The 26,099-nt window shown below is 41.9% G+C and overlaps 1 protein-coding gene across 1 annotated transcript in view; it reads right to left on the bottom strand.

Annotated features, from left to right (window-relative positions):
• Nucleotides 1-5,592: 5,592 nt before the first annotated feature.
• vldlr (very low density lipoprotein receptor) overlaps nt 5,593-26,099 on the bottom strand; it is a gene marked incomplete at both ends in the record, with an annotated part of 121,912 nt that continues 101,405 nt past the window's right edge. The window contains 3 exons of the mRNA XM_080743744.1: nt 5,593-5,628; nt 6,379-6,548; nt 7,390-7,470. Coding sequence (XP_080599870.1) covers nt 5,593-5,628; nt 6,379-6,548; nt 7,390-7,470 — 287 coding nt within the window. The remainder of the gene's footprint in view (nt 5,629-6,378; nt 6,549-7,389; nt 7,471-26,099) is intronic.

The raw sequence follows: 26,099 nt of genomic DNA, 5'->3' as shown, positions 1-26,099 counted from the left end.
CGAGTCCATTTAATCTCCATGCAATGTTTAATCCAGAGACATTAGCATGGATCTCAGCATCACTCAGTAAAATCCTCCTTGTTAATTTAACTCGGTGTACAAATGTAACCAAATGGACCCAGACACGCTACACTCCCAAGTTACAAATGGATATAAGTGAACAGAGGAATTACGTAACTCCATCTCTCGCCTCATTTAGTATTTTTATCTCACTCACACCTCCCTTTCTGGTTTCTATTATTTGACCTCTCCTACACCAGTGGTTCTCAACCTGTGGGTCGGGACCCCCAGGGTCCCCAAATTATTTTGGGGCTTGGGGGTTCCCCAGATGCTTAATTTGCAATGTTGTTTTCTCACTCAACAGTAAACAAACCAACATAAAGTTAATGTGTATAGAGGGTATCTGCAGATTTCTACAGTGACAATTTAAGGACTTTTTAATGCCTCTAAATATGACAAATTAAACATTGACCAAATTGTCAAATATCAGAAGCAGAAATTGGGAAAATAGCTGATCTACTTGCGAGGCGTTGTGAGCATGTAGATCTGCTATTTTCACATTAGAACCGTGTTATACAAAATGTTATGCCTCAACTTTTATTGCTCATCAGGGTGGTTAAAATATGATTATTTTGGGGGTCGCGGGCTGAAAAGGTTGAGAACCACTGTCCTACACTATAGTTTTTCACTCTCTCCCTCCCTCATGCCGTTCTCTAGCCCCCCTCCCAGTCCGTCCCTCCCCCTCTTCCATTCCTTTGTTCATTCTATAAGATCTTATTGGATCCTTTAAATCTCCAGGATGTAATCCAGGGCTGAACACACGCACACAGCACCGGACAGAATTAAAAACGCTGCAGTAGGTCGTCCAGACATCTGGACAGGGAAACCAGGTTAACAGTTGACAACGGTCAGTCTCACTTTCTCTCTCATAGAATATCAATTGGGTCAACAAGGGATGGCAATGGCCACCTCTTACTTATAGTGTTCACATGTAACCTTACATTTTGTTATTTTATGCTTATTGTCCTCAACTCTGAATTGCTTTAGCAAATTAACCTGATTTCATCGCAATCAATGCCCGTCCATCTACACTTGACAAATGTTATAATTAAGACTAGCTCTGGTCCAGACCGCGCTCTGACAGACCCGTCGGCAAATGAATAGACCGCGATTTCTCAGCCCCTACGAGCGCTCAACTTGAGTCAAAATAAACAAAACTACTTCGCTATGCTCAGCAAACCAACGGTGGTTTTGCGTTGCTGAAAGTCTATTCTCCGTGGTGGTGAACCCCTCAGCACTCCACCCACTCTGTAAAATACATTATTTTTGTCATGAAATAAAACACACCCACCACCTCGAGCCACCCAGCGGCCACAACGGTTCACAACCTGGAAATAAGCGGCAGTCGAGTTGGATGCCTTTTATTTCATGACAAAAATAATGTATTTTACAGAGTGGGTGGGGTGCTGAGGGGTTCACCACCGCGGAGAATAGACTTTCAACAACGCAAAACTACCTTTGGTTTGGTGAGTAGTGAAGTAGTAGGCCTACTAAAGTCGAGCGCTCGTAGGGGCTGAGAAAAATTGTCAAATATTAGAGGCAGAAATTTTGAAAATAGCCGATCTACATGCTCACAACGCCTCGCGTTGCGAGGCGTTGTGAGCATGTAGATCTGCTATTTTCACAATAGAACTGTTTTATACAAAATTCCTCAACTCTTAGTGCTCGTCAGGGTGCCGGGTCCTCAGTTAAAACATGATTATTTCAGGGGTCACAGCCTGAAAAGGTTGAGAACCACTGGCATACACTACTTGTCTTTGGGCATTGCACATAGGGGTAAGCGACCTGTTATTGAGCTGAATTATTATAGTCCTGGAAATTGGGTTAAATATTCTGGAAAAGTTTTGGAAATAAATTGGTAAAAATGTGTGGGAACCCTGGAAATAGTTGATCTACAAGCTCCCAAGGCATCGCTTGGCGATGCCTTGGGAGAGCTTGTAGATATTTTATGAATTGAGGAATTAACATTTTTTGTACCAGTCTTTCTGAAATCACGGCTCTGTTGAACAGTGTTTTACAAAACTGTAAAAACAACTTCCATTGCTCTACGTTTTTTTCATGCTTATTCACTATGATTGTTAGTCTTCCCCAACACTTAAAGGACAACTTTGTTTTTTTACAACAAGGGTTCATATTTTAGATTGTAATTAGAGAAAAGTAAAAGTGAGTTAAAATGTTTTCATTTGCTTCGTTCTATTGTTTTATCGTGTTTACCGTGCTAAAATGTGGGGCATGCGTACGCATGGGGGCCTGCGTACAAGTGGCTAAATATGTCTTTTTAGACACAATAAGCCAGCAGTTTCTTTATTGCTATTTACAGTAACATTTCTAGCCCCCATAAGTCACATCCAACCATGAAAGATTGCTTTGTATCTTGGGAATGGGCTTATTCTGTGTAAAATGATACATTTAGCCACTTGTACACATGCCCCCAACCACTGAAATAAGAATCTCTAAAACAATAGAAAGAAGTAAATGAAATCATTTTAACACTCATCTTTTATGTTCTTTAATTACAATCTAAAATATGAACCCTTGTTGTAAAAAACTAAAGTTGTCCTTTAACAAGGTTTCAACAACATCCACAGTGCTGTTGAAAAAGGTGCAGAATAAAAGTATCACTTTTATTTTAATTAATTTTGTTGGGTGTGAAATTGTTTTTGTTTATCACTGTAAGATGACATTACAAGTGCATTATCTGTTGCTTCAGTTTTTCATGGGGGATTGGAGAAGGCATTTTATTTTGTTTTGCCTCAAGAGACACTTTGGAGGCAGAAAGCTATAGGTTTCCACTACCAGCATATCCCCTTGGGCCCTTAGGGAGGTTTCAGGTGATCCCCAGCAAAATGAGTTGAGGCCTATAGCAAATTATCAGTTGAACCCCTTTAACCCTACTGTATATATCTGTACATTAGCTCTGGTCTATATAGTTAGTTCTCCTTAACGGGATATTTCGAGAGCTGGAGATTTCACCCCAAACAGTTTTTACTTGCTTGATTCAGCATTTAGATATTTGATATTCATTTTATCTGACACGCCACCTTCCTATACAATCCATAGACTGGTAAAAAAAAAACACTTTAACTTCAAACTGAGCTTAAAAAATAAAATATACTTTCGCTACCTCACCAAAACAAAGACTGTTTTAAGATGTTGAAAGCCTGCAGTAGTTCACCACTTTTCAACCTGTCTTCATATAATAGGTCCTCACTAATGTTCATGATAAAATATCAAAAAAAATTTCTACTCAGTCCAAGTCTCCTAGGAGAGCTGTGGGAAGTTCAGAATCCATCGTCTTGTGACATCATTTAAAAAAAAAAAAAAAAACAATATTTTTGAAAATAATATTTAGATTTCTATTATCGCGGGAACAATGGCTTCCACTTTAAAATTGCAACTTTTCAGGAATAGAAAGCCTGTAGTATCTATAAGCTGGATTGGCAATCGATGATGTCACAAGACGATGGGTTTCTGACCTGCCCACAGCCCTCCTGAGAAAAAAAAGGCTATTTTTGAGTGAGGACCAATTATATGAACTGTATGAACATAGGTTGAAAAGTGGTGGAGTGCCCCTTTAAGTTTAGTAATGCTTTAGCAAGGGCTCATCTGTCCCATATCGTTAACAAGAACTCCTTCCAAATTGGAACTAGGGTTGCCTGACTGGGACACACTGTTCCTTATTTTTGGGACTCAATGGTACACATTTTAAGCTGGGTTCAAAGAATAGAATAGAAGAAATAGCTTCAGGTTTGGCCGCAGCTTAACATCAAGTTCAAACAGCTCTGATACTGTAAGTTGTTAATATAAAAACACTACATACTGTATACAGTGATATCTTTTTATGTAAATCCCTTATTTTTCTTGAAAGGGGTGTCCCTTATTTGAATTTCAGGCAGTTTGTAACCCTAGTTGGACTTCAGACCAGAGCTAGCAGTACATCGGCCATTTGAAAATGGCTCGTCTATAAGCTCACATTTCGACACGTGAGCTAGTTGTATATCAGGTATTTTCTTTTAAAAGAATCTGGAAAATAAAATACAAATCTTGTAGGGGTTCCAGGCAGATGAGTGTCTGTGGCCACACACACACACACACACACACACACACACACACACACACACACACACACACACACACACACACACACACACACACACACACACACACACACACACACACACACACACACACACACACACACACACACACACACACACACACACACACACACACACACACACACACACACACACACACACACACACACACACACACACACACACACACACACACAGAGGTCTGGAGACATTGACAAAAATGACACACACTGCGGGACACGCCGTCTCTGAACAACTTTGTCGAGTCAGGTTTTATTTTCAAGTGATTCGCAAATCCATGTTTTCCTTCACAGATGAACAAGAGCTTCTCTTAAACAGTATTCCTCCAGAACTGTACAATGCTAGAAAAGTTCACAGCAACGGCACACAAACATACAAAATAGTTTTAACAAATTTCAGTTGTGTTTTCTTCCATTGTGTATCACTGTTATGCAAGATTTTTTTTTTTTTTGTAGTTTTTAATTTAATTTCATTTATTTATTTGCTTAAATACATCTTAACTCTAACCCTGGTACTATGCCCGACCATAGCAAAAAATGTTCATATTTCAAGTCAAATGTATACGATCTTATTTACAGAGAGAGCGCGTTGGAATCAAAGTGCATCGAGAGAGAGAATCCTGATTGGTGGAAATGTTTCTGAGGGCTGCTGGGTACATATGTACAGTGTTTACAAATGCTGTAACCATGGCGATCCTTACAGAGCTTCAATAATAATATAATAATAATAATAATACATACGGAGCATGGAATAAGGAAAAAAAAAAGAAGACAATGCTTCATAAGATTGCGCTTGAGGAGGTAATGTTTGTAGGAAAATTACAAACTAAAGAAAATAACCATCTTTACATCCTTTTGAACCGAAACATTACGGCCTGAAACAAAAGATAATTTACATAAACATTCACGAGTGTCCATTCAGGAGGAGAGAGAGACGGACGGTTAGCCCCGCGCCCGTATAAGGACACGTCAGGAAATAATTTAAATTACACACACACTAAAATCCCAAGGTTTTAATTTAACTCTGAGAGTATACGAAAGGAACCAAAATGGACCCTTACACTCGAGTTACAAATTCATAAATTAACACTGAGGATTTGTATCGTTACCTTAATCCTCCACCTCTCTCTTTGGACACCCTGTGAGAAAAGATTTGGACACTGAAACTTTAAATACACGCACACACGCACAACAAATTAACTAATTAACATAATTAACATTTCCTCCCTTGGCCCTCACCACAGCTAACAATGTAATGCACTTCAGAAGGCATGTGGTCTAAAACAGTAAGGGTGACCGTTGGCATTGGCGTCGACAAGGAGGCGCCGGCGCAAAGCGCAGAGGGTCGCCGAAAAACACGTGAAAAAGGACCCCCGGAAACCCCCACGAGAAAACAACCAGGACGACGACGGCGATCACGACAAGTCGTCTTCTGTGCTCACCACCGATATCTGGAGATGACGAGAGAGACAGAGACAGAGACAGAGACAGAGAGAGAGACACAGAGAGGGAGAATGAGACAATGTCAGTCATTGGAACATGAACAAAACAAAATAATCTTAAAGGAAAACACCAGTCATTTTCAACATTGAACTAGGTCTTTGATATACCTTAAGAGTTGTTGAGTGGTATTCCCCTTTAATGTCAAGGTGTGGTTATAATGTGCAAATATGTCTTCCCTGTGTAGTTTTGGTTACTTCCTGAAGACTGAAAGCCTCTGAGTCTGCGTGAGTGAGTGAGTTGAGTGAGTCAGTGTTTTTACATGATGTCCTACATTTTCTATATCTCTACTGTCGGGCCGAAACCACCTAACTCCGAAATTTCCATTTTTGGGAAAATGAGCTCAAGTGGAGTTAGGAGGTTTTGACCGTAGGGCTTTTTACTACTTTCCATTGGTTCAATATTATTTGAACCAACACTCAGATGTATAGGGTGTTCAATAGCCCTGATTTATGCCAAAAAATCTAAAAACTCAAAAATGGAGTTAGAAGGTTTTGGCCAGACAGTGACGATATACAGATTATTTTGTGTCCTATATCTATGATAGCATATTGTTAAGACTTATGCTAGTTTCTTGGGTTTACCCGTGTTTCTGCATTTGCTGTATGCGTTTACCTTGCCTAATTGTTCAGTGGCTCTGGACAGAGAGCGTATATAGACCGCTAAACGCCTGGGGCGTACATGGGCGGCAGTAGACTCACCGCCGGGTAAGTGTGTCCCACATTGGAGCTGTGTCTGGTGATGTCGATGTTCAGGTCCTCTTCGTTGGTCTTCAGGTACACGGGGTTGTCAAAGTTCATGCTCTTCTGGTTCTTACTCTGCCAGTTCCTCCACATGAGGTAGCCGCCCGCTGCCGCCATGGCCAGCAGAACTAGACACACACACACACACACACACACACACACACACACACACACACACACACACACACACACACACACACACACACACACACACACACACACACACACACACACACACACACACACACACACACACACACACACACACACACACACACACACACACACACACGTGTCACAAGGGGGGAAGTGGGACTGAGTTACTAGAGCCCAAGATGGAGAGGGCCTTAATTATTTTATACTTTAACTATTGAAAAATAGCAGATATACAAGCTCACAGCACGGCACCGAGTGCCGCGCTGCGAGCTTGTAGATCTGCTATTTTTGAAAAGTCGTGAAAATGTGTGCAAATCTTTGAATACATTTATTTTTAAAGCCAACATTTTTGTAACTCAAATTTGGCTTCTGGGGGGTCCCTCGAACTAAATATTTTGAGATGGGGGTCCGTGGCCAAATACATATCAGTTTGGGGGTCCTTCACATGAAAAGGTTTGAGAACCACTGACATAGTAGTCTCTCAAGAACAGACTAACTGAGCTCCATTTAAGTGAAAAGGACCTTTTCTTTGACGATGGCTATAGCCAGATTGCCGACATAGAAACATGGGTTTTTCAAAAAAAATCTTAGAAGGATTCAAAAGACACTTATAGAATCGGGTAAAAAAAAAAAAAATTCTCAAGATTTTTCAAAAATAGCAGATCTACAAGCTTGTATATCTGATATTTTTCAATAGTTAAAGCATAAAATAATGATACAAAATAATGTGTACCCGTTCTAAATGGGTTAATAATCTTGGTTGTGCGTGTGGGTGACGCGCGTACGTGCGTGCGTGCGTGCGTATGTACTCACAGACGGGTAGTATTGCCCAGGCTGCAGCTGATCCTCTGGCTGTAGAGTCGACTTCATGGATTGCTGTGCTCATGTTGGCTTCTGGAACACAGCAACATAGGGCATTCACAAATAGTGTTTTTGGTATTCAAATTATTCGACCTCAAAGTATTAGAATAGTCGAATATTCGACTGGACTGGCCTAACTGTCAAATATTAAGTAAGCAAGAGGCGAACATTGTGAAAATAGCCAATCTACATGCTCACAGCGCCTCGCGTTGCGAGGCATTGTGAGCATGTAGATCTGCTATTATCACAATATTTATCTGCGGAAACGAGTCACATGAAATGTAATACCTACAATTCCAAGTGCTTGTCAGGGTGGGGGTCCCCAGTTCAAATATGTTTATTTTGGGGGTCACAGCCTAAAAAGGTTTGAGAACCCCTGGTATAGAGCATTAACAAATTCATCCACCAGGGGCATTGTCAACTAATTTTTATGACTTCCTATCTAGCCAAGCTTTATAAACTATATATTTTTTTAAAAGCGAATATTCGACTTTGGTGAACAACGTCGAATAGTGACTTTGATATTCGAATATTTGAATATTTGGTGAATGCCCTACAACAACACAAAAGTGAAATTATTGTTTCTCTTTCTCTTGCTGCTAGCAGATATCTGCTGACATGACCGTTGTCATTCATCGGTCATACAACATTCCCTGTCCCAAGTCTGACAAGGGTTGGGAATCAAACAGTAGTAGGGATGGGACGATATGAAAATGTCATGTGATTACGATATTATCGCTATAATCAAAATATCCCTAACATCCATTATCCTGGGGGCGGAACGTTGTTCTTGTAGACCGGTTATTTTTTGGCAAAGATTTGGTAGAGAGTGGGAAAAAATCAAGTACGTTATTTACAGGTCCAATTATATTATCAATTTAAGTGGTACCAGATATAGCTTGCTTGGAAAATAAAAGTTTCTATTGATCCCAGTGCACACACACATATATGTCATACTTTGTAAGAAATATTCTCACTGGAGTGAGTGCATGTGCAAACAAAACAGACGTTCATTCGACTTTACATTCCACCGTACACTAAAAAAAGGCCGATCTACAAGCCCACGTGAGCTTAGATGCAGAAGAGCCTTTCTGAACATGTGGAACCTTCAGACAGACGGGCGGACAGCATCAGAAGACCACACATATGACAGCTAAGAACAGCAAACTGAGGCTAGCGTTCTGCACAGGCTCACCAATAACATTGGACAACAAACAACTGGAACAAACGTTGCCCGGTCTGACGTTTCACTCGATTTCTGCTGTGAATGGATCTATAATAGCTTGCGTCACCGCTTCAGTTCACATTCAAAGTCACATTAAGTTCACAAAAGGATTAAAGCCTGCACGCCTAAGTAGATAAAAAAAAAAAAAAAAAAAAAGAAAAAAACTCAATTAAAAACAATTTGGTGAGCGGCTCTATCCTTTTCTGAACTGAAGCCTCTTTAGCCCAGCACCCACCAGTCGATGTGCGTTACCCAAGTTCCCTTCAAACCATACATGGGCAACTGGCGGCCCGGGGGCCCCATGCGGCACCCACCTTTACTTAATGCGGCCCTCAGGTTAATATAGGAATATCAGCTGTTACATTTTCCAAACATGAACTGCTTTAATTCTGTCTATATTAGTAGCTTAATGACCACTAGTATAGTAGTATTAAAATGTATTTTTTTTAATGTCCAATGTATTTGTATTTAGGTTCATAAAGTTAACATGAGTATATGAATACATGCGTTTGAAATTAAATCAAAATGTTACATTTCAGGATTCCAATTAAGAAATAACAACAAATAATTCAGGATTCCAATTTAAAAGAAGCAAACATAGCCGATCTACAAGCTCAAAACGCATCGCAGCGCCGAGTGTATCAAAGGGTGCGTTCGGAAATGCGCACCGGGTGTGGTTAGGGTTAGGGGTTAGGGTTAGGTTTAGGCATAGTTTTACTTAGGTTAAGGTTAGGGTTAGGGTTGAGTTTAGGCATAGTTTTACTGATACATAGTTAGGACTGTAGCATGTCACCCTGGCCGTGCCTGCTTGCAGATTATACATTTGCGTTAACGTGCAGTTGGACTAGAAGCCACTGAGTGTATACTATAAACACTGCTTTCAGATGAAAATGCCACATTTTTTTGTCAACCACTGCATGATGTGACAAAGTCTTAATGGAATGGAAGAAAGCCAGAGTTTAATACAGTACAAATAGACAGGGGCCAGGGCTTTGTTAATTGGGGGTTGTGCCAGCCACTGTGTGTGGTGCTGGGCAATGCCAACTCACTGCTGGCAACGCCTGTTTCTCCTGCCTACACCTACTGTGTACCTCTCCTGGCTATCCATCAATAATATGGTGGGGTTGGAGGAAAAAGAAAAGAAAAGCACAACAAGTGAAAAGCTTGGTCCACGTGTAGAATACATGCTGCGGCATTTTCAAAACAACAATGGCTGCTCTCGAAGTGTAACAGTTAACGCTGAAACGATAAAACAAGCAATAAGTGAAGTTATTTCGGAATCAATTACAACGATTAAAAAGGAACAGGAGTATGCGCTAGCAGAGTTCATCGTCCGAAAATTCGCGCTTGCCGTTCTTCCGACTGTGATGACGTCAGATGTTTTGCTACGCTGATTGGTTAGAGGAGTCTGTCTGTCAAGGCAAGTACTCCCGCCCACTTTTCAGTCCAGACTCATATTGTGGGAAGGAACAAGTGAGTGAATGCGCAGTATGAGGCTACAATAATTAAGGAACAGAACCAAAGTCCATTCTCGTGGGTTTTATTTGTGTAATATACTACCTTTTAACTAATAACTGACCACCACACTGTGTGGCAGGGCCGCCAATTGGGTATAAATCCAATATATAAATTAGGGCTGGGATGCGATTAACATTTTTAATCTAATTAATTACAGGCTCTGTGATTAATTAATCGCAATTAATCGCATTTTAATCGCACATCGATATTTGACCTGAGAAGCATTTTTTTTCAAGTAAGTGTACGAGTGAGTTTTTTAAATCAAAATTTCACATCCACTGGGCCAAGCTAAGCACTCTAATCGGCTACTTCTCCCTTTGCGTTTGTTGTCTCTTCTTGGGTGGTGCGTCGCTATGATCGGTATGCCCGAAACTGAAGGTTCGGTGGTGCAAAAACTAAGTGCGATTAAAATGTGTTAATTTTTTTAATCACATTAATTTTCTGTAATTAATTAATCGCAATTAATCAGTTAAAGTCCCAGCCTTAATATAAATCCAAGAATGTCTCTTTGTCTATCTGTGCTGGTTATTATGTTTTACAAATTTTGACAATTTGACAATTTTACAAAATTGTCACTTTAACAAGGTATTATATTTATATTCGCCACACTTGTATTCTCCCAATCCTGACAAAATGGTATATTCCCAGGTTCAGCAGATCAGCAGCACAGGTGCAATGCATTATTGTTAATTGTGGCACGTTTACTAACATGCCAAGTTTAGCTGCACTTGAACAACCGTTCCAGGCTGCCATATCCAGCCCAAGAAACCGTAGAAACCTGGGGAAAAAACTGACCACATGAGGACTCCCATCTTTGCCATACCCTAGCTCAGGGACATGCTGGGCCCCTGATTCAGCCCGGGAAAAAGAGTTGGAGAGGCCCTCATTGCGCGCTATAGAGAGAGATCTCTCTCTATAGCGCTGCTGCTACTTTGCCATTTCAGATCATGACAAGTGACAAGCCAGTGGGCCAATTACATGAGTTATATTTCGTCATTGTCGGGTGGAAACCTTGTATGTACAAAACAGTTTGTTTTGTATTTATCATTTTAAAAATGATTTAAACTAGTGAAAACAGCCGATCTACAAGCACACAACGCCTCGCGGTGCGAGGCGTTGTGTGCTTGTAGATCAGCTGTTTTCAATACTTTTGTGCGATGGCCTTGTATGGTGAAGCAGGGCTTTGCTTTGCAAAAAAAAAAAAATCAAATTTGAAACTTGGAGATACAAGGTTTCTGCCTGACAGTGACAATTTACTTTGTTGGCCGCCCAGCCCCCAAAATGGAACGAAGGCCGACATTTTATTTTTATTTTTTTCCTAATGGCCGGCCTGGACCGGCCGGGAATGAACCGGCCGTTCGGGAGTTGTCCCGCTTTTACTTTATACTTTACTTTATTTATTTGGACAGGACAGTACCAGTTAATGGACACATTGACATTGACATGTTGCATAATAAAAACAAACTAGACTATCAATAACAAAAACAGAACAGGGCGAACAAAACACAACAAGAACAAGGTGCTTGGCGCAACAGAGTGCCTAGTGCGACAAAGTGCTTAGTGCCAGAAGTAAGCTAAAAACCATATAGGAGAAACTAGCCTGGCAGAGTAATTCGTACCGGCATCAAATAGTTCTTATAGGTGGTTACATGTTTGTTCGTTTTAACCATTGCTTCAACTGCCCTTTAAAAGCACGGAATGTGGGGATCTCTCTAATTGAGGTAGGGATCTGGTTCCAGTATTGACATCCATTTATGGAGAGAACATTTTTACTAAAAGTAGTTTTTCTAAAATCAATTTCACAGTATCCCCTGGATGTTGACCTAGTACTGCGTCCAATATCCCTCTTCTTATGGATGCATTTTCCCAATGGCCAGCACGTCCCTGCCCTAGCTTTTGCTGAACTGACGCAACTGCTGTGTGGTTCACCATGCAGAGACATGCTCTACCGAGACACTTGTTTGATTCCACCATCAGGTGTCTCTATTGCGCTGTGCATGAATGGATAGCCTCATGCATTCTGCTCCACTGGCTTAACACAATTCTAAAACTACTCCTAATTAAAATGTAGCACTAAAATACTAAAAGCGGCACTAATAAAATCACAATCAGCTGATAATGAAACACAATCCATACACCTAATGACCATAATAAGATATTGCGCAGCACAGAATCCTCAGCAGCATAAGGCAGTGGTTCTCAACCTGTGGGTTGGGAGTCCCGGAATTATTTTGGGGGATCCCCAGATGATTAACTTAATCTGCAAAATTGTTTTCTCACTCAACAGTAAACAAACCAACATAAAGGTTAAGTGAGAGGTTATATGCACATTTCTAAAGTGATTTTTTAAGGACTTTTAATACTTCTAAAAGGACAAATTAAACATTAAATATATTAGAGGCAGAAATTGTGAAAATAGCCGATCTACATGCTCACAACGCCTCGCAAACGCGAGGCGTTGTGAGCATGTAGATCTGCTATTTTCACAATAGAACCATGTTACCGGTATACAAAATGTAATGCCTCAACTCGTAGTTTTCGTCAGGGTGGGGGTGTCCCCAGTTAAAATATGATTCTTTTGGGGGTCGCAGCCTGAAAAGGTTGAGAACGACTGGCATAAAGGATAGAGCATATTGCACATACCCAGCACACCGCAAGGGAAATCAGTTAAAATGCAGTCCAACTGTTAACCATTAGAGTAGAGCTGTCATGATTACAGATTTTAATTGACGATTAATTGTCACACAAATAATCGTGATTAATTATTTAACTGTGTTTTTGGCATTGAGGACTGGATAATATACAGTACATGAAGACGTAATTTCTGTTTGCCATTTAGGCTTCTTAATCAAACTGCACAGACAGGGCAGATTACTGACATTTTAATGACTTTATTTCAACATGTGCGATCATCTCAAATACTTGCGAATAGACGATTATGTTTGTAATTGTAACAGGCCTATGCATAAGTGCATTCAGTCAAACAGATGAACAGATACTGTAGCACAGTGTCCACCAGGTGTCGCCATTGTGCTGTGCATTTAGACAAGCTGCTGATAACAGATATACTGGTAGCACAGTGACAAGTTGTAGTCTGAGCCCGGTTCATTCAGTTTTTCCTTCACACCTACACAAACACACTGCACGTGCACACATGGACATCAAAGGGGGCTTGAGCCCTTGCCCTTTTATCCCTCTGTAACAAGTGCCCTCTCCAGACCATGAATGAATGCAGTTTTTACAATGGTAAAAGACATACAAATGCCCTCTTTCCATGCCATACCTTAAGGCAGCATTCAAGAGAATGGTCTTGTCCAAACTCTCCCGAACCGGTATCAGGTTTTCTGAGATTATGGAAGATTCTTAAGTTTCTTGAAATTATACAACTTTCTGAAAATAAGAAAGGTGAGCTTGTAGATGATCTACAAGCTCACAGCGCGGCACTCGGTGCTGCACTGTGAGCTTATATATCTACTATTTTTCAATAGTTAAAGCAAGTAGTAATAATGCGTTCCCCCTGTGAAGAACATTCAAATTGAACTGCAAAAATTTTCTGAGATTCTACTGGAATGTTCTCAGAATCTGAATGGAAGAAGAGGCACGGTATTTAGCAGTGTGGTACAGTGCGTGGCTTAGAAACACAATTGTGAGTGCAGTCAAATTGAATTAGACCCATGTCAAATTAAAAGTGACATTAATTGATTCAAAGCAATCAGTGTGGTCATCTCTAGCCAATTAAAATGCAATTGCATACATCCCCTATCAATTTAGCCGTGGACGTGTCAAGACCACCACCACCACCACAGTAAGTGGCCCTTGGCTTATTCGATTATAGCAATTACAAGTCATGATATTCGATGAAAAGTCACACGCAATACAAAAAGTGAGTTAAGGAAAATTCTATAGGCTAATATTGTTTAATCATAGCTCAGGCGCTTAGCTCCAATCCTGTACCCTTTTCCTAATAACTGAAGGGTGTGTGTCCTAGGCAGTGCAATTGACCAAAATCTACTGTATAAAATATCCAGTGGAAATATACAGATAATAAGGGATATATTCAGATACAGAGGAAATTGAAACAACTAAGCTTATTCCGGGGACTGCCCATAAGTCTGAAGGTTCATTAGTCCGAATTTAGATAGGGTTACTGAGGTTAGGGTTAGGGTTGGGGTTAGAGTTAGGCGTAGTATTCTTAACAAATTCGGACTAATGAACCTTCGGACTAATGAACCTTCGGACCAATGCCATGGCTGGCACCCTTATTCCATTCCCTTCAACTTCAAAACCATCAGCTAATGGACATATTACTTTGTGTTAAGTGGAAGGTAAGCTAGCCAAAGTCAAAAAACTTTGACTCAGAAAGTCAAAGTGGTTCTCAACCTTTTCAGGCCGCGACCCCCAAAAGAATCATATTTGAACTGTTTATTCTAGCAGGTCTGAAGCTCAGTGATATTCTATTCTAGAAGGTCTCCAACTGGAGGCGAGCCTTACTTCCTTCATACTGTAGGTGTTAAGGGGGTTCCACACGGTACACGGTCACCGCCTGCTAGTAATTCATTTTCAATGAGAGGCGGGCGGCTTTTTCGGCCGTGCAGCGAAATTTTGGGGCGGCGAGGCGAGCGGGCCGTGAAATCCACCGCGAGCGTGCTCGTTTGTGCATGCGTACGCGGGCGGTGAGAGATGGATTGTGTTAATCTTTGTGAAATACCGCGCGGCGTTTACTCACTGAGCGAGTGTGTTTGTGTCTCACCGCGGTGCGGCCACCGCTGATCCTAGCAGCAGCCCCGTCGGCAAGCGCGTACCGTGTGGAACCCCCTTTATACTATAGTCCAGGCGTTTCGGGCAGTATTTTGATGGAATCGTGCACTTTATGAAAGAAGCATCACATTTGGCACACAGTTAGAACATGCCATGTTGAACATTTTTGGCTATAGGGCCATCGCAGATTTGTCTTGGGAAACTTGTTGGGCTCTCAGACAAAAAAATAAATATGCTTTAAGTAGCATGTGAGGGGTCAAACTAGGTGTTTTTCGGGATTCTGAATCCAATGCAAACATTTGTTTTGCAGGAAAAGCATTCCTTGGGCTAAAAACGGACCCCATAAAACTATGGTTTGGTGATGAGTCATCACTTTTCACAGTTTTGTGGCGGCCATTTCTCGGAAAGGAATGTTTTTTGTGCAAAACACATGCTTGCATTGGATTCAGAATCCCGAAAAAACCCTAGTTTGACCCCTCATATGCTACTTAAAGCTCTATTTTACTCTATAGTAAATGTATGAGTGCCCAAATTTGATTGGGTCCCACAAGTTTCCCAAGACAAATCTGCGATGTCCCTATATCCAAAAACGATTTTTGCCTGAAACGCTCTGACTATTACCAATGATACTGATGAGGGCTCTGTTCCATTTAGTGTAGCACAGTGGTTCTCAAACCTTCTAATTTCAAGGACCCCCACAACTCTGAGAGTGTACAAATGGACAATGGTTCCATTTGTACACTCTCAGAGTTACACACCCATGAGCCGGCATTTGGAACCCCCTGAAGGAACCACACTTTGAGACCCCCTGGTGTAGCAGAGTGTTTCCAATGACCCAACATGCAGAACATCAGCACCCTGACTCTGTTTGACCAGAAAGCAGGGGTGGGCAACTTTGATGATAGAGAGAGCCACTATATGTCCACCTTCACTCCAGAGGGCCACATTGCATATTGCTACGTCCTAATTTGTCATTCTAGTATCTCATACAAAAGAAGCAAAAATAGCTGATCTACAGTACAAGCTCAAAACGCATCGCACTGCGATGCGTTTTGAGCTTGTAGATCTCTTCTTTTGAATTGGAATCCTATCTTTTTATCTTTTTATTATTTTTTTAATTCGAATCCTGAAAAGTAACATTTTGATTTAATTTCAAACGCATTTCTTTATATACTCTTTATGAACCTAAATACAAATACATTGGACATACAAAAATAATAATAATAATAATAATAATAATACTATACTAGACATTAAGCTATGTTTGGAATTGTAACATGTGAAAGCAATAATATATCAGTATTCCGGTATTAACCTGCGGGCCGCATTAAGTGAAGGTGGGGGCCGCATTTGGCCCCCGGGCCGCCAGTTGCCCATGTATGCCATAAAGGAACAGAGCCTTCATTAGTATCATTGGTAACACCTGCAAAGGAAGCGAGAAGGGACCCAACCTTTCTGCACTGCACATTCAACACAAGCACAAAACAACACCGTTCTATCAAGAGTGTGACGGCAAAGAAAAAGAAAACTGCGTGCTTCCAAGTAGCAATGTGAGACTAATTCACACGCTGTAGTCGAGTGGGCACAGACGCAGCAGGTGATGCTAGCAAGCAGGTCAAGCATCCTGTATCTGGCTGTTATCTCTGCAGCTCAGTCGATGCTGGCAACAGCAGGTGGTCTGCTAGGCACAAAGCATTCGGACATACTCAATCAAAAACAATAAAAAAAACTACCAAAATGTTCACATCAAATCAATTAGTGTATTCTGGGCCCTGTCAGCAAACTAACGTTCTGTATTTTAACCCATTTAGGACAGGAATGTATCAGTCTCTCTAGATTTTAACTACTTTAACCATTGTTGTATGCTTTAACTATTGAAAAATGGCAGATATGCAAGCTCACAGCGCGGCTGCGCGCTTGTAGATCTGCCATTTTTGAAAAATCGTGAGAAAATTTAGTTTGGGGACTGCCCATAAGTCCTAAATCTTATTAGTCCTAGATCTCATTAGTCAGAATTTAGTTAGGGTTAGGTTTTAGGGTTTGGGTTAGGTTTAGGCATAGTATTTTTCACCAGGTTAACATCACCAGATTCTGACTAATGGGATGTAGGAACAATGATGAGATTTCGGACCAATGCCATGGCACCTAATGAACAAAATATTTTGGGATAGGGGTCCGCGGTTAAATATATCTCATTCTAGGAGGTACTTGACTTGAAAGGTTGAGCACCACGGATATAGAAACATTATTATTACTTTTTTTTTTCTTTTCAGAAAACCATTAGGATTTAGAAGACATTTTTTAGGTATTTTTCAGTTAATGGGTTAACTATTAAGGCGGATTTTCAGTCGCACAGCGGTTTCTCAGGCCAAAAACAGCTGATCTAAAAGCTCACAACACGTCACTCTGTGGGTGGTTTTTACCTGCGAGAGGCAGAGAGTTCTCAGCATCCTTTGAGGGAGAGGTAGATGGGTCTGTTGTACACAAAGAGTCACGGTAATGCGGTTTGACAACATAAAAAAATAAATAATAATGTACATAAACAAATGAACGCACAAAGAAAATACATTGATTTGAAAACAAAGTAAATCAAAGCAGATCAACTTCAGATGGTACAAGCTGACCTACATAAATATAAACGGCACACACGCACACATAGGCCCGTCTTTATAACGAGGTGATTGATCCCAAGAGACATAGCTTCACAGATTTAAAGAAAATATAATGGAAGCTATTTATAGCAACTCATTCTAACAGAGAGAGAGAGAGAGAGAGAGAGAGAGAGAGAGAGAGAGAGAGAGAGAGAGAGAGAGAGAGAGAGAGAGAGCGAGGGGAATGAGCAACGCAAAGCTAGCTTCATTCCAACGAGACAGAGAGACCAAACAACCAAATACAACTCATTATCTATAAAGGAGTATAGTGTTTTAGAACAGTGGCTCTCAAACTTTTCAGGCCGTGACCACCAAAATAATCATATTTTAACTGGGGACCCCCACCCTACGAGCACTAAGAGTTAACACTGTTAACTCTTAGTAACCCTTAGGGGACCCCCCAAAATAATTTGGGGACCCCCCCCCCACACACACACGCGCGTACGCACGTAAGTTACAGAGACACAGCGTAGACATGAGAATCTTGAGCCAGTGTTAAGACTTAGTCACCATTTAGTTGTACTAGTCCTATTTTAGTCATCTGAAACTGTTAGTCTTAGTTGACTATGTACATCTTAGTATTTTATACCATACCAGTTAATTTTGACAGCAAATTTTGAATGACACCATTTAGTTTTAGTCCCATTTAAATTGATCACTCTTAGTCGACTAAATATCAAAATCTTAGTCTTTTGGTCTAAATCAACAAAATGAACACCGTCTTGAGCAATTCATTTCTGTTCCTGCTACCATTTAAATTAGCAGACACTGAAACAAAGGTTTATCCTCTCAGGGATCTATCATGGGTTAATTATGATAATGAGACCGTGTCTATACGAAGAGGAGTTGAGGAGGAGGGGGATATACAAATAAAAGGGGGGAAAAACAGCCCTTAACCCATTTAGAACGGGTACACATTTTGTGTATCATTATTTTATGCTTTAACTATTGAAAAATAGCAGATATACAAGCTCGCAGCTTGTAGATCTGCTATTTTTGGAAAAAGTCGTGAAAATGGGTGCAAATCTTTGAATATATGTATTTTCAAAGCGAATGTTTGTAACTCAAATTTTGCTTCTGGGTGGTCCCTGGAACTAAATATTTTGAGATGGGGGTCCGTGGCCAAATACATATCCTTCACATGAAAAGGTTTGAGAACCACTGACATAGTAGTCTCTCAAGAACAGACTAACTGAGCTCCAGTTAAGTGAAAAGGACCTTTTCTTTGACGATGGCTATAGCCAGATTGCTGACATAGAAACATAGGTTTTTCAAAAAACCTTAGAAGGATTCAAAAGACACTTATAGAATCGTGTCAAAATTCTAATTTTCACGATGTTTCAAAAATAGCAGATATACAAGCTCGCAGCGCGGCACTCGGTGCCGCGCTGTGAGCTTGGATATCTGCTATTTTTCAATAGTTAAAGCATAAAATAATGATACACAATAATGTGTACCCGTTCTGACTGGGTTAAACGCTTTTCCAGCTCACGGTTATTTAACTTGAACCAAAACACTCCCTAATCAGCCTTTAACGCATCGCAGAATGAACCCCTTGGTAGTCGTTGAGAGGTTTGTAGTGAATGAACAGACAGTGTGTGAAACCACGGCGCTAACAGGATTAGCTCCGCTAAAAAGCAACACTACAGCTCCTATTGGGGACAGTAGTGACAGCTGTAAAATGGGACAAAATGTGTTAGTGAGCCATGGGGGGGTTTTCAGGGAAGAGGAGTGCTGGCTTGTTTTAGTTTTTTTGGCACAAAGACAGTAGTGGAAGTTTTTTTACTTTTTACGTAAAGGACAACTTCACCCACTCTTAACCCATCTTCAGTGTTAATGCTATCTACCAGGTATGTACAATGTTACATTTTATTTTCATAATCTCAGAAACGTTTGTCAGACATACTCTAGTTGCGACCGTCAGGTCGCAAGTTACTATGAAAAGCTCCGCCGGCTGTCCCTCCGTCCGTCTGTCACGTCACACTTTTGCCCCTACTCTCTCTCTCTGGCACCGTTGGCCCTATCGATGCCAAACTTTGCACACACATCCTTGGATGGCAAATCACAACCTCCAGCCCTGATTTCTCGCATGGTCCTCTTCTAGAGCCACCATCGGGCTGATTTTTGCAAAACACATTTTTGGACACGGCTCCTACAGATTTTGGCCTAAAATCACGCAAAGCGCTACACACTATCTCTAAAGTCATGTCATCAACATGGATCTGTCCCATTTCCCATAATCCCTCTTGATTGGCTACGATTCTCTTCTGAAGTTTGTGTACGCGATGTGACGGTCGCTTATCTCCCGATTAGCGAGTCTTACTGGTATGCACATAATGATTTTCGGGTTGATCAATACTCCCGAAAAGAAATACAAGTGATTTCAGGGGTGACGTGACAATGTAACTGGCTTGTAAAATTTGTGTGAGGGGACCTATAGCAGATCTACAAGCTCACAGTGCATCACATCGCTACCGTATGTTGAGTTGATACAATTCAAATGGTCAAGTTTGTCTGTATTCTTATGAATCTTTGGAACACAGGTTCATTTTGCATCCCTCGTTTCCTGAAAAGTAACAGCTTTGGACAAACAAGGTTTCCTGCCGACACAAACCATCCAAGCTCACGTACACACCCAGAAGTGTCAATTGGGTATGGCAAGGTTACAGGTTCTTAAAATAAAAAAAATAACAAACAGTTCTTAAAATAAATTCATCATGCCTGTTGCTAAGGTATGGCAACATGACTGGTGTCTTGCACGTGCGCAAACGCACAAGACACCAGTCATGTTGCCATACCTTAGCTTTTGCTGAACTGACGCCACAGTACACTCCAAAGCTGAAAGGACACACCAACCTCAAGGGGTTCATACATTCTCACACACACACACACACACACACACACACACACACACACACACACACACACACACACACACACACACACACACACACACACACACACACACACACACACACACACACACACACACACACACACACACACGAGTGTGGGTGGTGTTCTTTCAGTCATTATGACAGAAGTGCAAGCCTACACAGTAAAAGTCTTCAGTGTTAACGGAACTCAGAAGTGTGTACATACGAACCCTTTATGGGACTATTTGTACACACCTCTGAGTTAAATGAAGACTGAGGATTTGACTGTGTAGAGGCTGATCCAGAGAGAGGGAGAAAGAGACACACTCGCACAAACACTCCTCTCTCCATCGGGAGAGAGGATATGACCTTCTGCAGGGGTTGACACTAAGGTCTGAGAGACACTTGCCCGTCGGGCAAGTACAGGTCATGATCTACTTGCCCAAAGGACATGCCCAATTGCCCAAAAAGAAAGTTGAATTGCCGTTCAATTTAACACTTTAAAAACCCCAATTTTTATCCAAATAACTACATAATTAGCATTGAATATGACTTGTATATCACACCTATTTTATTTTTGTACAGTGAACAGTGAAAACAGAACATTATAGGTAAGCAGTGCTTTTACTTTACATTCCAAAAACCAGAAAACAGAGCACTTTGGCCACCTTCACGGTGTTTAGACAGATATCTTGTGCTGTGTTTATAGATGGTTGAGTCCCCTTTCCAACTAGCACTTGCCCGGTCGGGCAACCTGAAAGCAAACTTCACCTGCCTGAATGTTTTATTTACCTGCCGGGGGCAGGTGGGCAAGCCTTAGTGTCAATGCCTGCCTTCTGTATTTGTACTGTAGTTCTACAAGCCAACAGAACACAACCAGTACAATTACTCACTGAATTGATTGATCTTACAGGACAATCAGATTGAATAATGAAAGCACCTCTTTTTTTTCCTTTAAATTTTTATCCCACGATTTTGCAACCCATTTTCACCCAGTGCCAATTGCCTATGTAACCCTGGGCTCTGCTCTCCCTCTGCTGCGCCTGGGGAGACAACGGACTGACCTCATGCTTCCTTCAATGCATGAGTAGTCCAAGTTGTTTCTTTTCACCTGACAGGGGGGTATTTCCCCGGGATGGACGTAGCGCGTGGAAGGAACACGTTATTCCAACCAGTTCTTTTCCCCTCCATCAAGCGCCCCGGCTGGCCAGGGGGAGGCATTATTGAGACCAGGATTACTGCATGTTTTTGTGAGGGTATCAACCCTAGGAGACACGGGGAGAACATGCAAACTCCACACATAAAGGCCCTATCGCCGACCCCACCTAGGGTGTGGGCGCTGATGATGCGGAGGGAGAAACACGCCCTCTAAAGCACTTTATTACCATTTGAGACGTTTTGTAAATATGAAATAAATATTCTTTAGTGTTTCCTGAGCAATCCAATTCCATTTCTAAATCTTAAAAAAGGTCAAAATGACCTGTTCAGTAGGGCTGTAATCTAGCCCTGTTTTAGGGATTCGAACTTCGGGGGGATTTTCCGAACGGACCATCGAACCTTAGATGGTTCGTTCAATTGAATAAAAACCGAACGTTCGAACGTTCGAACCATCGAACGTACTGTACCTTTAACCAGCTAAAACAGTGTAGGAAATGTTTTAAATGCGCTTTCATCCATTGAAAACGTGTGGATGCGTGGCCGCATTAACACCTAGGCTAACACTTGGAAAATCCAACCCAATCGGAGAAAATGTTGCGCAGTTTGTTGACGAACAGGCTCAATGTATAGCGGAGTTGCACGGATGATGATTAGACTTGGTGACTGCGTCGGAGCGCATCGCGTTCGGGCTAAACTGGTCTCGATGTAACAACCTCAGAAATCGCATTATACAGTAGATCCTTTAGGGGGTTGCAATGAAATCCATCTTTGCTCATGCTTAGGAGAAAGGCTGTTTAATCTTTGGGTGCGTGGATGGCTGGGTGTTAGCTGTTCAGAGCACACACACGTCTGTCTCTGCCCAGCTCAGCTGCTCTCACTCTACTCAGTCTACTGTCAACAAGCGTGTGTCAGCGAGGCGCTGTAATGGTTCGCGGCCCCAAACAGGAGCGGAATTGGAGCGGAGGACGGTCCTTGATCGCTCCAAGCTGTTCTGGTGCATTTTATAACTACTATAACGGTCACCATTAACTGTTAGTGTTTACCGGTAGGCCTAACTTATTTCGTATTTGGCTATCTCTACTACTGTGATATTCTGAATAGGCCTATCACATTCTGATAATTATTTTTCGTCTAAAAAAAAAGAAGAAAAAAAAAGAAAAAAACCTGAACCCATTAATTTCGAACTTTGATTGCCAACATAACAAACGAACGTTCAAATCCCCGAAGGTTCGCTTGCAGCCCTACTGTTCAGTCATGCGTGTGTTTTAAACCCTCAATAAAAGCCTAAAACTAGCCAAAATTTCCTTTTAGCATAACCTTTACTTTACTACCTGTACTGTTAATAAATCATGTTAATAAAGTAGGCTATTCAATCTCAACACTCAATCAACTAAATTGAATAGTTCCATTAACAGTTTGGCTGCTCTTGGTAGCCAAACACGTTCACAGACGAGATAAGGTTTCCATGGTAACCCGCATCTCAGACGCTTGCTACGGGTGCTGGTGAAAGAAAAAACTGCATACGTCATGACGCAACGCAGCCAGAAGCAACCGAGAGCGGCCATTATCCATTGACTCCTATTCTATACTGAAACATAAAAACGGCTTTATCTCGAAATAAGGTGCAAATAACGCCGAGGAGGCCGAGATCAGCTTGTCTTCACGGCGACACTATGCCGTGATGGTCGGCCCCGGTTAGGATTTTAGTTTTCGCGACCGTTTGTAAACAAACAGATCTCCTTCCTGGATCGTCAGTGTACACCCACGTGCACACGCACGGAGCTTCCGGGGCTCTTCAAAATAAAGCGCAAGTGAATGGTGGCGTCCTGAGTGTTAAAGAGGTGGTGCCATAGTTTTGTACTTTTTCTGTTTTGTATGTGTCTATGGCGTTAACATTACTCTAATAGACCACCGGGTGTGGTTATAATGTGCACATTTGTCTTTCTGTAAGCTGAAAGCCTCCGAGTCAAAAGGCCCAATTGAAATACACCGATATTGTAATATCATCCCCTCCGCCTTTGCTAACTTCAGCTGGGTCACCACCCACCTGACAATCAGGCATACCTAATGAACTGGTGGGTGCGACGAAATAAGGGGACTGTTTCTTTAGTGGGAGGGGCCTATTCAAATAAACACCTTGCGTCACAATTGCAAGATCCGATGAGCAGCTTTGAATGGCACTTTTTTACTCTTTAACTGTTGCACCCCTAAATTGGAACAAGGTTTAGGGTTGATTCCAAGTGTAGGCTACACTATCCATGTTAAATGTCTAAAGCCTCGATCAGAGTCGGTCCCGCGGTGGAAGGCTATCCACCGCCGTGTAGTCTTTTTGAGTCATAAAACTACAACGTTACGTCATTCCTCGCGGTGAAGAGCTTTCCACCGCGAGTCCCGACACATCTCTCTGTTTTTACTATCAGACAGATAGGCTCTTCACCCCGTTCACTGATTGGTCGATCTAGACCAGTCAGTCACGGTGAATAGGACTCCACCGTGACAGACTATGATGGCCTTCACTTATTTTCTGACTTGAGGTGGAAGGCTTTCCACCTCAGATTTGCGGTGGATAGCTCTTCACCGCAGACTCTGATCGAGGCTTTACATGTGCAAATAGGTGTACGTGGTGAAATAAAGGATTCTGAAACACAAACCAAGTGCTGCAGCCAACACAGACGAGAGAGTTGTTACATCACGGTTGCCAGGGAGATGCGCACACACACACACACACACACACACACACACACACACACACACACACACACACACACACACACACACACACACACACACACACACACACACACACACACACACACACACACACACACACACACACACACACACACACACACACACACACACACACACACACACACACACACACACACACACACACACACACACACACACTTCAGAAAGGCAATTTTAGGAATGGCATAAAACATTTTGCCCTTTTTTTCTCTAAAGCCGAAAGTAGCCGTGTAGATTAGCCATTTTCTGTGCATGACACCATCCCGCAACCAAGTCAAAATCATGTATAACTCTGAACCTAACCCTAGTCTAAACATTTTCCTTAATTGTAACTAGGCCCGTCGTGTATATAATTATATATAATAATATATATATATCTATCTATAAATGCGACAAATCTCTGTCTGTCTGTCTGTTTGTTTGTAATCCGCGTATCTCGAGAACCGTTCGTCCCACCGGCTTCAGATTCGGCACGCGCGTTCCCCGCTGCGGCGCGGAGTGCAGTGCCGGGCCTCGGCCCGACATGCGGTTTTCCCGAAGCGGCGCGAAACGTTCGGAATCTCCTTACGCGGAGCTGATTGTTAACATCAGGCTGTTCCTGAGGAAATCGGCACAATCGCTGACTCATTGTGACATCACTTCATAAAAGGCTCTGACATCACGTACGCCAGGAGTCAACAAAAAATCTCTGTGAATGTGTATGTATGTATGTGAATCTCGAGAACCGTTCTTCCCACCGGCACGCGCGTTCTCCAGATATGGGCATAAAATGAATCCCCGAATGCGGAGCTGATGTCTGACATCAGAGTTTTCCGCAACCGGTACTGTGTGTGCAGAGATCTCCATATATTGGGGTTTGCATTAAAGGGTGGGGACAAAGGCTAACAGAAGGCAAACAGATGGTCAAAACGGGTCCTATGACAACATGACAACAGGTATATTGGTGTTTGCATTAAAGGGTGGGGACAAAGGCTAACAGAAGGCAAACAGATGGTCAAAACGGTGTTTGTTTGTTTGTAATCCGCGTATCTCGAGAACCGTTCGTCCCACCGGCTTCAGATTCGGCACGCGCGTTCCCCGCCGCCGCGCGGAGTGCAGTGCCGGGCCTCGACCCGACCCGACTCGCGGTTTTCCGAAACCGGCACGAAACGTTCGGAATCTCCTTATGCGGAGCTGATTGTTGACATCAGGCTGTTCCGGAGGAAGCGCTGACTCATTGTGACATCATTTCATAAAAGGCTCTGACATCACGTACGCCACATGAGTCAACAAAAAATCTCTGTGAATGTGTATGTATGTATGTAATCCGAGTATCTCTAAACCATTCTTCCCACGTTCTCCATATATGGGCATAAAATGAATGCCCGTATGCGGAACTGATGTCTGACATCAGAGTTTTCCGCAACCGGTACTGTGTGTGCAGAGATCTCCATATATGGGCATAAGGGGACAATGGCAAACAGATGGTCAAAACGGGTCCTATGACAACAGGTATATTGGGGTTTGCATTAAAGGGTGGGGACAAAGGCTAACAGATGGTCAAAACGGGTCCTATGACAACAGGTATATTGGGGTTTGCATTAAAGGGTGGGGCAGGCATAAAATGGACGCAAATAGACAGATATCTCCATATATGGGCATATGGGCATAAAATGGACCCAGAACTATATCTGCAGTGATCTCCATATATGGACATAAAATGGACGCCGACAGACAGACAGATAC

The sequence above is a fragment of the Nannobrachium achirus genome (genome assembly GCF_963921795.1).
Source record: "Nannobrachium achirus genome assembly, chromosome: 15".
NCBI classification, from domain to species: Eukaryota; Metazoa; Chordata; class Actinopteri; order Myctophiformes; family Myctophidae; genus Nannobrachium; species Nannobrachium achirus.
The sequence above is the reverse complement of the archived record's forward strand: the minus strand, read 5'-3'. Positions and strand labels throughout refer to the sequence as shown.